General features: G+C 50.7%; 1 protein-coding gene across 3 annotated transcripts in view; it reads left to right on the top strand.

The window, feature by feature from the left end:
* Positions 1-15,841, top strand: part of MRTFA (myocardin related transcription factor A) — a 73,884-nt gene that overhangs the window by 55,213 nt on the left and 2,830 nt on the right. For 2 of the 3 annotated variants that reach the window (XM_084298350.1, XM_084298348.1), the window contains exons 3-14: positions 4,992-5,047; positions 6,522-6,597; positions 7,268-7,429; positions 8,868-9,043; positions 9,465-9,620; positions 10,140-10,393; positions 10,702-10,873; positions 11,109-12,224; positions 13,139-13,297; positions 14,156-14,320; positions 15,106-15,294; positions 15,518-15,578. In XM_084298350.1, the coding sequence (XP_084154476.1) occupies positions 4,992-5,047; positions 6,522-6,597; positions 7,268-7,429; positions 8,868-9,043; positions 9,465-9,620; positions 10,140-10,393; positions 10,702-10,873; positions 11,109-12,224; positions 13,139-13,297; positions 14,156-14,320; positions 15,106-15,294; positions 15,518-15,578 (2,742 nt within the window). The remainder of the gene's footprint in view (positions 1-4,991; positions 5,048-6,521; positions 6,598-7,267; positions 7,430-8,867; positions 9,044-9,464; positions 9,621-10,139; positions 10,394-10,701; positions 10,874-11,108; positions 12,225-13,138; positions 13,298-14,155; positions 14,321-15,105; positions 15,295-15,517; positions 15,579-15,841) is intronic. The other variant, XM_084298349.1, reaches the window with a different exon arrangement.

Raw genomic sequence — 15,841 nt, 5'->3', positions numbered from 1 at the left:
TTCACTCACACATCGTCATCTTCAAAACATGACGTGGGCTGAGGGAACACTGAAGTTACGCACTGCAGTTTTGGACGCAGTTTCACAGGAATTAATACATCAACTTGAAGCAAAGATGAGTGATTTCCATCTCTGTGCTTTGTATGGAAAGGAATTTGTCATCGTAGACGCTCCGGTGTGGCTGCTGCCTCCCTTTGGGGGTCAGACGGAAGGCCAGCAGTTGCAGTGCCCTAGCTGCAACCATTTCTGCAGTAGGGTGGAGGCACAACGCAGTTGCATCACTCATCTCCAGAGAGCTTTCTCTTGGTAGCTGAGGGTGTGACCACAGAGATCGTAACGCTTCAGGAATCCTGTGAGGAAGCATCGTTGTCCACAAGTAGCAGAGAGAATGAAAAACTGGAATGTGCGTGGTAGGAGGTCCTCAGGAGGTCCTTGCAAGCCAGCCCAACGGCGGTAGGAAACTCGTGTCCTGCTGGCGGTCACCTAAAGCTGGTGCTTCTTCTCCTAGCAGTTGGTGCTGCAACTCACCACGTGGCTGAGTGGGACAAAGCCCTGTACACCTCTGTCCCAAACACTTCTGGTGATGGTGGTATCCCTTTGATCCCTGCAGTAAGCCATGTGTAATGCCTGCTGCGTGGGACGTGGTGCTGAGAGCCGTTTCCTCCTTCAGGCTGTTCCCCAAGGTGCATGGGGCAGGCTGCAGGCTCTGGGGCTGTGCTTCAGCATCATGGGGGCTCCTGCTGCAGCACGGGCTTCAGCCCCAGCCGCTCCTTTCTGGCTTTGGCTGCCCATGCAGCTTTTGCTCAGTTTTGCTGACACAATTATTTGTGGAGCCGGGCTGTAAATGAGCATACCGATCCAGGTTAAAATAACTCTTTCAAAACAACTGTGATCCGAGGCCACAAACTGTTGTGTCAGCATAACTGAGGGCTAGCGGGCTTTGTCCCAGGCCCAAGTGCAGGAGTGAGGGCAGAAAGTAGAAACTCCGTTTATTGGGGATGAAAATATCACAAATATATCACATACAGACAAAAGCACAAGGGCAGGCAAAGGTACACCGAACTGAAAGGGGGCCTGGTGGAAATTCCTTCTGCATTCTTCAATATCTCAGTACCAGAGAAATACAAATTTTCTACCAACAGCTAACGCTGCTATCGTAGTCTGTCGAGTTCTTCTTTCTTTGGCAGCACTGTGTGGTCTGCAGGGGCTCCCCCAAGTTTTGCAAGCAAAGCTGGTGAGGTTGGCCATGCAGTTAGCAGGGTCAGGATTCGCACTGAGTTAAATAGCACCCCGTTTGGGGAGGGGCACGTGCCACAGGGAGGAGGCAGTCACCTTTTGGTGACAGACCCTAAGGTCTGTGTCTGATACTATGCACTGCTTTCAGTAATTCTGTTTAAACAATGGAATCATGTGTGTATTTTTTAAGCAGGCGGGTTAGGAAGCCGGGAGGAAGGCAGGATGGGGGGCTCACAATATTCTGGAGAAGCTGAGAAATAAAATGTTGGGGATGGGGAGAAAAACGCAGAATTCCTGCCTTTTGGTACATCCAGCCAATGGCATGAACTGAGGATGGAGAATCCCGGCTGGAGAGCAGCTCCGCAGAAGAGGATCAGAGACCCTTCATGGTTTGTGAGCCAAGCACAAGTAAACAGTGTTACATGTTTTATGCACCCAAGAAAAGGCAAACAGCCTGACACGTGGAACTGAGAAGTCTTATTGAATAATCTTTAGCTCTCTGAAACACTGATAAAGCCTAGGCTGGAATATATACCCAATTTTGGGCACTGTACTTCAAGAAAAATGCAGATCAACTGGAAAAAGTCCAGAAGAGAGTAAACAAGCAAAGGTCTGGGAAATGTTATCTGTAAAGGAAGGATGAAATAACCGGCTTTGTTCATTTTATCCAGCAGAAGAGAGAACCTAAGTTTTCAAATATGTAGGGATAAATGCAAAGAGGAAGAAAATAGGTTGTTCTCTGTAATTATTGCATGCAAGGCAAGGAATAATGAGTATAAATTGTAGGAAGGGAAATACAGTTTAGACATACAGAAAGGTTTTTCAGGTAGCAAGCTCTGGGATAATTTCTCTGCAATATAATGCATTTTTTCATTAGTGGTCTTCAAGAACAGGATAGACAACCCGCCGTAAGGAACAGCCTAATATATTTTCTCCAACCCGTGCAGTCAGAAAGGATCAGGTGCTAGGAGTTCCTTCACGTTGTGGGGTCCTATTTGCTGCTTCAGGTACCAGGGGCCGTGCATGCACGACCTGCTTTGGTGGCAGGAGCCCTGCCCCAGCTGGTGCTGGGCACCCTCTGCCTCCCAGCCTCAGTCTTCTGCAGAAAGAATTGTTTATTTTTTTATTATTATTTTTTTCCATTTGCTCCAGTACAATATTCATCGTTACGTGGCCAGCAGAATGTGCAAGGCTTAGTTAACTTCAGACAGAGCGGGGTTTTACAACAGACACCCTCCTCTGACATGGCAGCCCCATCCTAGATTGCTGAGGGAAGCAGGGAAGGATTTGTGCCCTCTTGACATTTCCAGAGGTCAGATATGAAGTCCTCTGTCGTGTTGCCAGCACAGCGAGCTCCAGCCCCGTGCTTGTTTGCAGAGAGCTGGTCGTGAGAGACTGACATTGTTTTTGCAAGGGTCTTCCCGTAGCAGTTTTGCATTGCTTACTATTTAATGTGTATGGGATTTGGGGGAGGGGGGTTCTTTTTTTTTCCTTTGACTCGGGGATCCTTTTCGTCTTGGTTTTATTCTTCCTATTGAAGATTTTCCTGGACTACCTGTGAAATCAGCTGAACGCCTGCAGTTGACTTTCCTGAGCAGTTGCCGTGGCCAGGGAAATGTCACTTAAAGTTCATGTCCTGCCTCACGCTGACGGCAGAGGTAGGAAGGGGAGAGCGAAGAATTACTGCCGTGCCGGCACATTCTAGGGGGAGAGGGATTTGGAGGACTCGAGAAGAGGCTTGCTGCGCTTGTTTCCAGCGTAGATTTTGATGGTGATTTATCTATCGCCCGGTATCTTTGCCCAGGATTGCCTGAGCTTAAGGAAGCTTTTACTTCACTTTTCCGTGATACGTGTACCACGAGAGAAATGTGTTCAAGCTCATGCATATATTCACAAGCAGTCCGTGGGGCTTGAGAAGAGCATTTCCCAGCGGGATTTGCTGCTTGTGGTCATGACAATGTGGTGGCCGAACTGCGCGGCTGTTCATGTCTCAGCTGGCCAGTGCATTTTTTTCTTTATGTTATTTTTTTCAGTTATTGCAAAACCATCTCTCTGCCCATACACTACTTATCCCAAAGTGCAATCAGAGCACTCCCATTTGCCAGCTTGCATAACTTTCTCTGGTGATTTCTCCCGGCTTGTGTGAAATTCGATTGTATGAAACCATCTTTAATCTGAACAGGAACTGTTTTGCCCCAGCAGTTGTATACTCACTATGGTTAGTGCTCAGTTGTTGCTTACTTACTCTACAAATTACTCTTCATTCACTGCTGTAGCCTGAATCTCATTATGGGGCACCGGTGTGTTCATAATTCCTAGCATATTGACTAACTTGTACTTTTTACCTTGTTTTTGTAAATGTAGAGGGACACTGCCTATATTTCACAGGAGGTATTTCTGTCTTAACATTTTGTCTTTGTTGGCTCTGCATTTTATTCCGTAGGAAAGTTCAGAAGCTTACGCATGCATTGGAAGTAGCTTCCTGCATTGCATCTAAGCAAGCTTTTTAATTTTTGAATAGCATTTTGATATTTCATTATTAAGTTACATTTGAGAAATATTTTAATCATTGGTCTCAAGTGAAAAAGAGTACAAGGAGACCGTGTTTTGGAGGATGTGCATGCAACACCTCGGAGTTGCTAACTGCACAAGTTGAGATTTCTGGCTTCAAAAGCCTTGCAACTTGCCTTTAAAGCTGCAGGATTTTTTAACGTTGGTGCTTATCTTGATGGTAATTTAGAAACTCCATCGAGCAGTTTTAAATATAAATACTTCCTAAATATGAAAGGAAATGAGTTCTGTGCCCTTCAGGCAGTTCTGAATACAAGCTACAATGCAATTGTTGTAGCAAGCAAGCGGCTCGTGGATTTGGGAAAGCATGAGGAGCAAGTGACGCTTCTCAGTGCTGAGTTAAGAGTAATGTCACCCCCTTTCTCCAGTTTTACCGTGGGACGTGAGCTTTGTGTGCTGCAGGGGAGCCAGGCAGAGCGAGAGATTCCTCCAGGGTTAGTACGGTCCTGGACAGCAGAGGATCGGTTTCTTAAAACCTGATCCATTTTGGCTCTGCTCTTTTACTAGGCCTGAGGGGGCGAGGAGGTCTGCTGTTAATTCCTCAAGTCTTGGTTATCTGTCAGCAGGCAGATATACTTTCCTGTCCAAGTGTTCCCGTTGTCCTGCTAGTTTCTATTACACAGAATATATATGTCCTGCTGGGGACCTACAGAATTTGTGACCAGCCCTTGCCTGTACACAAAGCACAGGTGCAGATTAATGAAAGACTTGCAGCTTCCTATGACATTACAAGGTAGTAAAGAGGATTTACAGTTCATTAGGATCCTCCCCCATCCTTCCAACCATTTCACGTATCTCTTCAGTGTTTTGGTGCTGTTCTCTTATTTAAGGGTCCGGGGTGTTTTACGCCATGCTGAAACTTGGGAAAGGCATTTGCTGGAGGGAGATTTTTGCCTTGTGTTCATGGCCCCCACTTGGTGAACAGCGGTTAGCTCTCCTAGAAGTGGAGCCCAAATTATTCTCTTTAGTAGCCCACAGAAAATCCAGCTCCTGTAGCTCCTTTGCTGTCAAGCAGAGCATGTCAGTTCACATTGCTTTATACCAGCTGGAGATCTGGTCCAGCGTGTTGACAGATGCAGGAGGCAGTTGTTGTGGTGTATTTGTTAATTTAGTTGGCCTGAAAGGACATGTGGTGAGAAAACTTCTTCATTCTTACTCATTCTCTCTTTTTTTTTTCTCAACAGCTCTGAAAAGTCCAGCTGCATTTCATGAACAGAGAAGGAGTTTGGAGCGGGCCAGGGTAAGATGCAATATGCTCTTCGAGGTTTTAGGGAAGTCAGGAGGAGTATGTCTCGTATTTTGGGCATCCTGTAGCTGTTGATGTGATGCAGAAGGAAGTCCTTCATGCTCTGGATGTAACACAATGCTGTGCAGACACGGATGTATAGGATGGACTGTTCTTCAGCTTCTGTGTGGTGGTGGTTACCCCTCAGTCAACTAGTTGTGCCTGAAAGCCATTGGATTTTTCCTGTAGGTCCATAATATTCTTCTTCCCCACCACCCAGTTACTTTACATTGTTATTTATGTTATATTATGCTGTATTATGTTATGTAAACTTAATTGAGAAGATCCCAACACTGAAGTCACACCCACTTCTGGCTCTGTCGAAAGAGGAAGCCAGGCCTGAGCCAGGCCTCACACTTCGTGTTGCACCTTTGCTAACTGGGGGTTTCTTGATTTCTGTTCCTCAGAAGGTCTCTGGGGACAGTGGTTTGTTGTTTTTTTTTCTGATTGGCCTACAGGGGAAATAAAAACTCGTATGACTCTGGGCTAAGTTCTGTTTTAAAAGTGAAAGCAACATAAGACTAAAGAACAGCTGTGATGAAAACCTGTCAGACAGCGTTGCCACTTTAAACTTGATGGAAAGCTTGGAACAACGAGTTTTGCATTACGACCAGTGTCCCAAAGGCTTTATTTCTTCTTCCTCATTTAATAAAACCTTCTTACCAAGCTAATATTTTGGTGTGGGCAACCGAGCAAATATGGTGCAGTTTTCTGACTGGCTTCCATATGAATTTCCTGTAAGGCCCATTCGGCTGGGCAGTACTCAGCAGTCTGTTTGCCTCTGCTCCCAGATTCCCGTTGCTGGATGTGTGCAGGGTAACAGGCTCAGCCCGGGCAGGGTCATCTCCGTGCATTGCTCTGTAGCACGTTCTCCAAAGACAGAGCTAAAAGCAGCTCTGGAAATGAAATGGGTCTTGCCATAGCATTTAGATTTTGCCTGCCAAGGGAGTGCATGGGGTCTTTAGCTTAACAAACAGTTTATCCTGAAACAAAGAAGAGTATGCCCAAACCACACGTCGACATCAAATGCCAGCAGTATATGAAAGTCTTTGCTGTGAACATTGGAACCAGCATGTCTGTCCTTTAATGCAAAAAGAAATGTCTTGCGTTTCACCCTGACACGTTAGTGGTTTTGCATAAAAAGCAAAAAGAGGGCTTCGGGTCCTGAGGAAGTCCTTTCCAGTTTCTGTTCCACAGGGCAGCAGAACACTCTTACACTGAGGGGATGTCCAGTGGGAGGTCATCTTCAGAATAAACTCACTCTGTGGGTGCCTTGGGACAGAAAATAATGTCCCTTTGCTGGTCAGTGTTTACTGAGATCTCAGAAGCAACTAAGGATGGTTGTTTCTCTTGGTTGTGCTGTCCCAAGATCACCTCACTCCTGTGCCTGATCAACTAAAACTGGTTTTGCTTTTCTGTTTTGCTGCAGACAGAGGACTATCTGAAACGGAAAATCCGGTCCAGGCCAGAGAGATCGGAGCTGGTTAGGATGCACATTCTGGAAGGTATGGCACACATGAAACAGAAGGACATCAACCACAAACGTTGTCTTAACTACTTGTTTAGTAGCTTTCTATATTGCCTCTGGACCCAAAAATCTTTCCTGTAGTTGGGAGTTGGCAGAAGATCATGATTTCTTGGGAGGGATCCAACAACCTTTGCATGGAGATTCTCAGAAAAATCTGTTAGGTAAACTCAAATTGTGCAGTTTTGTGCAGCTGAAACGAAATGGAATTGGTAGAGATTGCTCTTCTAAGGGAAGACACTGTAAAATATCCAGAGTGGGAGTAAGGCAGATCTGATCTAATTAATATGCACCTCAGTTTCAGAGAGGGAGTACTACCCTGCTGCTGAGTGCCACATCTTTGGACACACCTGAAAGGGAAAAGGTGAATGAGAATCAGGTGACATTAGTTTGGGAGCAGTGAATTTGTCCTATTCTAGAGTCACGGGAGCTACTGTAGCATCTTTATAACTTCAGTATATGTAATATCTGTAATGTATCTGTAACATCTTTACACTGCGTAGTTATCTAGCGTTATCTGCAATTATTTTCCTGTGCAGCTATCTATCAGTGTCTACAGTTACCTTTCTGAACAGAAGTCAAATACTGCTAAAGTGCATAGGTTGACTGTTGCTGGACTGATGCCATTTTATTTACTTTCCCCTGAACAGAGACCTCGGCCGAACCCTCCTTGCAGGCTAAGCAGCTGAAGCTAAAGAGAGCCAGGCTGGCAGATGACCTCAATGAGAAGATAGCGCAGAGGCCAGGCCCCATGGAGCTGGTGGAGAAGAACATCTTGCCTGTGGAATCCAGCCTGAAGGAAGCCATTATAGGTGAGGCCAGAGGAGGATCTTTGTGGAAGGCGTTGCCCACACGTGACTATGATTTCCTGTCATTTCACCTGCCTGCTTAAAGGAGTGCGAGCCCATCGTTGGCCTTGTTTTCCTGTTGCAGAATCGCAGCCTTTTAGCCCCCGGGATTCTGAAAAACAAAACTCCCTCTGGCACAGATAGTAGTACAGAGTCATTAAATTATGTGTGTGGACATTAAATTATGAGTGTGGACATCCTGGAATAATATGAAAGTCTTTGCATACCCTGAAGGCTTGAAAGACTGCTGTAGCTTGCATTCCCTGGATTCTCTCCTTAAAAATCTCTCTGGGTATAACACATCAGCAACCTTGGTCAGGGAGAACCCACTGACGGACTCAGATCAGGGAGAGGAGACAGAATATAAACAGGTGTGATGAAACAAAAGCTGTCTGTGAACTTACAAACTTCAGAGAATTCAACCCCTTTAAAAATAAACCAGAACAGATGTAAATCATGCCAGCGCCATTCCAAGGGCTGAAAGGAATGCTGAGGAGTAGCCTGCCCACTGCCTCAGCAGTGCTCTTTCCCATTTCCCCTGGGCTGAGCAGTCTGCGTGTGTCTGTGGTTATTCGTCCCCTCAAACACACACAGCTACTTTAAAGACAAATGGGACACAACTGTGAGCAAGGCCACATACTTAGCATGAAAAACAAAAAAGGACGGTGCTGTGGGAGAGCCTGGCTTCACTGCTGCAGAAGAAATAATTGTAGAAGAGAAAGAGTGAATTTGTGAACTGGAGTGTTAAGAGATGTGGCTTGCTTCTGACTTTGAGAATATCACATCTCCCTGGATTTCAGTTGTTCTTGTGTTAGGTCCGAAAGATTCCTGCTTACCAGGTTTATTTTGAGATGAATTGCTGCATGTGGGATATGCAGGCAGGCAGAACTGCTAACAGCACTCAGGGCCACCTCTTAATCCATAGCCCTTGCTGCTTGTAAGACTGGAGAACAATTTGGGATTCTGTCTTGAAGAGTGATTCTATCTTCCACCACCTAGGATGAACACCAAAGAAACCATGACTCGGCCTTAAACTGCCTGACCTTTTTCCGTGGTGCCGAATGATCAGCAAGTAGGCTGATCGTTTGCTGATCCCACGGTTCTGGGTTTGGGCAGGGTTAAGTTGCTGATGTTGTACTTCCTGATCTTGTCTTGCTGGTTCACCCCAGCATCGTTTTATTCTACTGATAGCATCGTTTTGTTCTACTGATAGCAGAGACGAATGTAAACACTTCAGATGGATCCACGCTGGGCTTCATTCTCTCATTTTTAGCTGTTGCTTTAAGCACTGCTCAGACACAAGTCTCTCCATGCCTTCAATATCTTTATGAAACATCTAGGGGCAAGTGAGATAATTCCTTAATTCTCTTTTGAAGCCCACAGCTGGTGTTTGTCTTTTCAGTTGGACAGGTGAACTACCCAAAGGTTGCAGACAATTCCTCCTTTGACGAGGACAGCAGTGATGCCCTCTCCCCCGAACAGCCAGCCAGCCATGAGTCCCAGGGGTCTGTCCCATCGCCGATGGACTCCCGGATTTGTGAGCCTCTCCCTAGCACCACTGGCACATCACTAGCTCAGGTGAGAACGGGGGGGCCTCCTGCAGTGCCCTGGAGCTTCACAGCCACTGCTGATGTGTGGCAGAGGGTCCTGAAATGTGAGGGTGTTAGCCCTGTGTGGCACTGATGATGCCCTCTGGTTAGAGGTCCCTGTAGTGGTGCTGTGAGGGGAAGGGGGACAGCCATGATTTGGTGATGCAGCCTGGGTTTGTGCAGCCAGCGCTGGCAGGCAAAGCTGGGGGATGCAGCTGTAGGATTTTGATTCCTTTTCTGCCCTAAGAAGTTGTGCTGCCTCTCAGGAACAACTGAAGGAGGGGGTTAAAGGATCCTCATTACTGACTCGAAACCTGTGCTGTTGCCCTTTAAGTGGGCACTTCCCAGCACCCCGTTAAAATACTTCCTTCCTTGATGTGCGTGCATTATGCCTCTCTCTGTTCCTGCAGGGTACGTCCCAGTTGCAGATCAGTGCAGACTCCAGTGAAACACTTTTCCTACCTGAACAGCCCCCCCCGCCTCTGCCACCTCCACCTCTCCTGCCCCCCAGTCTTACCAATGGAGCGGCTCTTCCTGCTGCCAAGCCCCCTCCGACGCTCATTAAGGTACGGTTTGGGATGATTTCCCTGTGGGTGTAGTCTGAGAGAAAGTAAGGTGGTTACTCTGAAGCAGGTTTGGAGCTGGAAGTGTTATGTCAACAGGCACTAAGAAAGGAAGGCTTATATACTCACCGGTGTCATCCTCTGATCCTATTTGTAACCTATTTAAGAGGTTCTTGTGGTCCATGAGCTGTTCACCGTCTGTCAAATGGGTCCTGAATGCAAAATGTGTTGAACCAATCGGTATTACCTAGAAGAAGAGACACTGACTCTGCCCTGCATGGACAAATGGTCTGGCGTGCTAGGAAGGATGGATTGCCACCTTTCTGTGACCTGCCTTAGGGTGCTGCAGAGCTGCTGTGGGTGCTGTGGCTGTAGTACTGCCCGACTTAGAGAAGCATGGAAAGGCCCTGAGGTCAAATATGGAGAATTTTCAAACAAAAACCCCAGCGTGCTTTCTGGTTTACCTGGGGCGTTATTTCAGTGTTTCCATTCTTATCTGCTTCCTCTTTTTCCTCCAAATAGCAAAGCCAGCCCAAGTCTACCAGCGAGAAGTCTCAGCGCAGTAAGAAAGCCAAGGAGTTGAAGCCGAAAGTCAAGAAGCTTAAATATCATCAGTATATCCCCCCGGACCAAAAGCAGGACAAGGGAGCTCCTCCCATGGATTCATCCTATGCCAAAATACTGCAGCAGCAGCAACTCTTTCTCCAGCTTCAGATCCTCAACCAGCAGCAGCAGCAGCACTACAACTACCAGACCATCCTGCCAGCTCCACCAAAGTACGGGTCCAAAACGCCAGCTCTCTCTTAGGGACGGGCTTGCCCAGTACAGTTAGCAACAAATGGTGTTCTGGGTGGGAGCTGTGAGCCTCGGGTTACGGTGGGCCTCAAAAAGGGCCAGCGTCAGGAGGCTGGATCTAGCCAAAAACATTGGCATGCTTTAATGTCTGGGGTGGTGCTCATGTTTCTGAGCGTGTGTGACTGTGGACATAGATACTTAAATCCCCTCGACTGGCTTCTCGTGCACTGAGGGCCTCCAGTGCCTTTCCACCTTGGTTTTGATGCCCGTGGCTTTTCTTTCGCTGCAGGCCTCCAGGAGAGCAGCAGAGTGGTGCCAGTGCCCCTGCCGTACGCAATCTCTCTGCCACAGTCAGCAGCAGCTCCTCGGTGTCCTCCGCTTCCAGCGGGCTGATGCGACAGAACAGCAACGCTGCAGTGGGCAAGCCAGGCCCTCTCCCTGCCAACCTCGATGAGATGAAGGTAAGCGCTGGTGCTGCTGGCAGTCCTGGGAAACTGCACGGCCCTTTTTTTTTTGGCCATCGTCTCTGGAGGAGTCGACACTGAGTGATGTTGCTGAGAAGGGCTGGCGTTGCTGCCCCGCAGTTTGTACCAGACATGCGGGCGTGTTGGCCTGCAGGGGCTCGCCTGGCCCTCCCCCAGTGGTTCTGGTGATAGCGTGTGCTGTCTTAATGTTGCCCTCTTTCCCCCTCATCAGGTGGCAGAGCTGAAGCAGGAGTTGAAGCTGAGGGCCTTGCCTGTCTCGGGCACCAAGACGGACCTGATCGAGCGTCTCAGAGCCTACCAAGAGCAGAACGGTGCGGCCGGCCCCGCCACCCCCACTCCCAAGCCCAGCACTGCAGCCATTCTCCCCAAAGCTGCCGAAGTGGTGGTGGCCTTCCCTGCCGCCAGGCTGAGCACGGGGCCAGCCCTGGTCACCACGGGCATTGCACCAGCAGAAGTGGTCGTGGCCACGGTCACCGGTGGCAGCGTGATGAAGTTCGGCAGCACGGGCTCGACTCCTCCCGTTTCTCCCACTCCTTCTGAGCGCTCGCAGATGAGCACGGGGGACGAGAACTCGGCCACCGGAGACACCTTTGGAGAGATGGTGACCTCACCCCTGACCCAGCTCACCCTGCAGGCCTCCCCGGTGCAGTTTCTGGTGAAGGAAGAAAGCTCCAAACCTTCCTCCTGCAGCGTGAGCGCGGCACCCAGGGCCGAGCGGTGCAGCACCGGTAGCAGCAGAGACGCAGAAGTTAGGGACAAGGACCAGATGCTGCAGGAGAAGGACAAGCAGATCGAGGAACTCACCCGCATGCTGAAGCAGAAGCAGCAGCTGGTCGAGATGCTCAGACTACAGCTGGAGCAGGAGAAGCGCTCTCAGCAGTCCCTGCCGGCCCCAGCGGCTGCGGGAGAACGAGCCGCCCTCGCCCCCAGCCCAGCAGCGTTCGGCGTCCAGGTGAAGAGCGAGAACGGTTTCCTGAGCTGCCCATCTGCAAAGCCATCCAGTGGCCAAAGCGACCAATTCAGCCCCGCGCCAGCCGCCAGCCAAATGGACACTTCGAATCCAAGCCCAGTGCCAAAGAAAGCCGTGATGGTGAAGCAGGAGGTGCCAGCCGCGGATGCGGAGCCGCCGTGCCAGTCCCACAGCCCACGGCTCTTCCTCGGCCAGCAAGGGAGCGCCCTGAGCGACCTGATCAAGGGCAGCCCGCCCCCAACCCTCATCACCGACTCCACCGGGACCCACATCGTGCTCACCGTGACCAAGCCGAGCGCCGAGAGGCAGGGCCTCTCACCCCACGGGAAGGCAGGGAGTAGCTGCCCGGCCTTGCAGGTAGGCGAGGCTCAGGTCCCGTCCCTAGGGTCCAGGTTACCACGGGATGACTTCATACATTGGGAATTCAGTTCAGTAAATACTAAAATGGTATTTTAGTAGGTGTTTTGTTGCTCTGAGAGTTCCTGGCTTTGCAAAACAGAGCGGTGTAAGTAAATCTTTCATGGTAGAAATCGTTCTACCACTTTTCAACAGAACAACTGTGCCCGTGGTATTAGAAAAAAGAGGATGTATTTCACCTCTTGTTCTTCACTGGAGTGATAGATAGATCCCCTTGTCTACTGAGAGCTGAAATCAGGCCCTGAGAACAGACATTTTGCTTTTTGACTGCTCTTTGTTTTAATGCATGTCAATATTTCGGTGCTAGTGGAGCCTTTCATCAGACATGATGCACTATTCCCCTCTTGGCATGGATCCAGCACTTAACAGAAGTGTTCTGAGTGCTTCTTCCAGGAAGAGATAAATATGTTTTATGGCATAAGTTAAACTCCAGCATCCTCCGTGGTATCAGAGAAAATTTCCATTCTCTGCTGCCACATTTCTTGCACCTCCAACAGGGCCAGTGGCAGCACCCACCATCAGGGACAGGCTGCATTTGCTGCGTAGCTGGTGAGATGCAAGTCAGCCAAATGTCAGCCCCGGCTCACCTCACGTAGTCAGGGATAGGTCCCGTGCTAGGGCTGCCAGCCCCTGAGGGAAGTCACGGAGCCCAGGGAGTTCGAGTGGCACCACCTCCTCGTGTAGGACACAGAATCCCACCCCAGTTTGATTTCTCTCCCTGGTGAAACAGAACGATTGACTTCATTTCCTAAAGAGTCAGGAAAGCCAGATTTAATACACCCTTTAAGAAACTCGAGCCTTGCTCCCTGTTGTGCCCGGGGAACAGCTCCTCACCGATACCCTCTTCTTTCCAGAGAGTACAATCATCGCCCGCTAAAACTTCCAGCCAGCCACAGTGTCAGCTACCTGCAAGCACTCCTCAGCAGCCCACGCAGCAGAAGCAGCAGCAGCAGCCCACGCAGCAGCAGAAGCAGCAGCAGCAGCCCCGAGGCCTAAACCAAGCTGTCAGAAAGGTAGCGTGCTGCCTGCTCGCGTTTCTGCCTTGTTTTCCTTCGCTCCGTGCCAGGGTTTGTAGCAGTGGTGGGAAGGGAGTGTGCACACACACACAGAGTCCTGGTGAGACCATCATCACAGTGAGGTCTCCCAGCACCTTCTCCTGCCGCTGGACAAAATACCAGCTGGAGGTTTAGACAGGAGCTTTCTGTCAACTAAAAATGATGACAGGCACCGCGGGCAGTCTTGGTTCTCAGCGGTGTCCTCAGTTCTTGAAGGAGCGCTGCTGAAATGAAGAGGTGGTTACTGCACGGAGAGAGCTGCCAGAGGGTGGTGTGGGCAGGAGCTTTGCTCTGAAGGTGGTGTCTCGGCTTGGAGAAGGGCAAAAAGATGTGTCCTTTACTGTCTGGTACAGCTGAACGTGCTGTATTTGTGTTCCTGTGCCTTGAGCACGCCTGTTAGTTATGTCTTTGTGAAGTGCAACGTGGGATCGAGAAAGGGAGCACCTCTGCCTTTACCCCTCCTCCAAGTGACAGCGCTAAAGAGCCCCTGCTGTGCCCACCTCACGTCAGGCATGACTTAGCTCGCTCTTTCACATGTAAATAAGATCAGAGAGAGAAATACTTCTATGAAGAGTTCTTAGAGCTCGGAGGATCATTTCTGGGTCAGGTCCTGGGAAGGATGTGCAGGTAGGAGCCCTTCCTAGTGTAGTCAGAGTGGGATGGCCCCTTCGCAAAGAGTCGGTGCCTTGGTTCGCTTTGAGGCCTTGTGGAAATGCAGCAGGTAAACGAAGGCACCATTTCCCCTCAGGCTCCCTGAGCTCGCGTGCTGCGGAGGGCACCTGCAGTGACTCTCCTCATCCTTTTGCCTCCCTGTAGGGTCAGAAGCCAGGCCTGCAGGTGGTCACAGGGCAGCAGCCCCCCACCACATTGTCTTTCTCAGCACCTCCAACCCTGCAGCCCTTCTTCCTCAACGCTTTCCACAAAGGGTCCCTGAAAACTGGTGCTCCTGGCAAGGCCGGCCAACCCAGTGTGCCAAAAAAGGTACCCCCCAGCCCGTCCCAGTGGCCGCTGCCACAACGCTGGGGTTTCCAGCCCCTCTCACGTGGAGAGCAGCCCCCAGAGCAGCTCTGGCAGCAGGGGCTTGGGGTTGCTCCTCTCCAGGCGGGCCGCAGAGCAGGTGACCAGGCTTTCCAGGGAAGCAGATGTGGGTTGGATCACTCACAAGCCCCCCGGCCGCACTCGAACATTTCGTATGGGCAGCTGGCTGCTGATTCATCTGGCAAAGCTGAGTCACCAGCACCGCTTCCTGCAGCACTTGGGGCTTCCTTTGGAGAGCTCCGGTACCGCTCGGTGCTCTGGTGCTCCCCGCCCACCCTCGGGCCGTGAGGTTTGCTGCCTGTCAGGCCCCATCGTGTCGCCAAAGCCGGCGCTGCAGGGAGAGAGGTGGGGGAAAAGAGAGGTCCCGGCTCTGTCGCGAGTGCGGAGGAGGCTGAACAAAGCGAGGGAAATGCCTTCTCTCTCTCTCAAATCCTCGAGGAGTTCCCCCACGTGGACAGATGAAGCTCTCCCCAGCCAGGAGCAGCCTGGTGGTGGTTTGTGGCGTGGTTGCTTTGGTATTAAAAATACCAGCGAGAGCTTTCCAGCTGACAGGGAGGGGAAGTCTGCCTCACGCCCCCGCAGTCAGCGCGCAGGGCACCGAGTACACGGAAGGAGCCGGGCTGCTGGGAGCAGCACGGCGCAGACCTCGCCAAGAGAGGGGGGTGATGGTCTCTCAAAGCAGCCCTGAGCTTTCCCCTGATCGTTCCTTCTGCCTTTGCTCCTAACAGCCCTCATCCCAGCCTGGCTCTCCTGCTGCCCCCTCCCCAGCCCACATGGACCTGGAGCAGCAGCAGCAGCAGCAGCAGCAGCACACGTCGCTTTTTGGAACTCCTCCACCTCCTCTCCCCGTGCCCTCGGTCCCAATGAAAGAGCCACCAGGCTATGAAGAGGCCATGAAGCAACAGCCAAAGGCCCAGGTGAGAGCAGTTCTCCTGTTTCCCTTGGAGAGCAGGAGCAAAGTTGCTGTTGTGAAGCCCTTCAGATTCCTGATCCGGGCCAGGAAAAGAGAACGGAGACCAAACTGTCCCTTTCTGAGCCCTCTTACGGAGGGCTCTGGTGCCGTGCCTCTGGCTGCTCCCTGTACAACAGCAGCCCCACCCCTGGTGCCTAGGGAGCTAACCCGTCCCTCTTCCTCCCCAGGAGAACGGCTGCTCCAGCCAGCAGATGGATGACCTGTTCGATATCCTCATAGAGAGCGGAGGTAAGGAGATGAGGCCCTGGGGCTTCAGCCTGCAAGTGGCAGCGCGCTGATGTGCTTGGCTGTCACCGCTCTTTGCTCCCGCATCCCTGGCAGGCATTAAAGCCCCCGGGGAGACACCAGCCAGGCATCGGTGTGCTTAAAACGCTTCTTGGTGGCTCTGCTGCATCAGAGCCGGGCACATCTTCCCTGCCACACCGGCCACAGCTTCAATTCCCCAGGGGTTGAGCTGCAAAGCGGGGTCCCCGCTGCCCGGCGGGGTGGGA

Source organism: Netta rufina (genome assembly GCF_964035555.1).
Source record: "Netta rufina genome assembly, chromosome: 1".
Lineage (NCBI taxonomy): Eukaryota > Metazoa > Chordata > Aves > Anseriformes > Anatidae > Netta > Netta rufina.
Note: the sequence above shows the minus strand (reverse complement) of the source record. Positions and strands in the feature narration are given on the sequence as shown.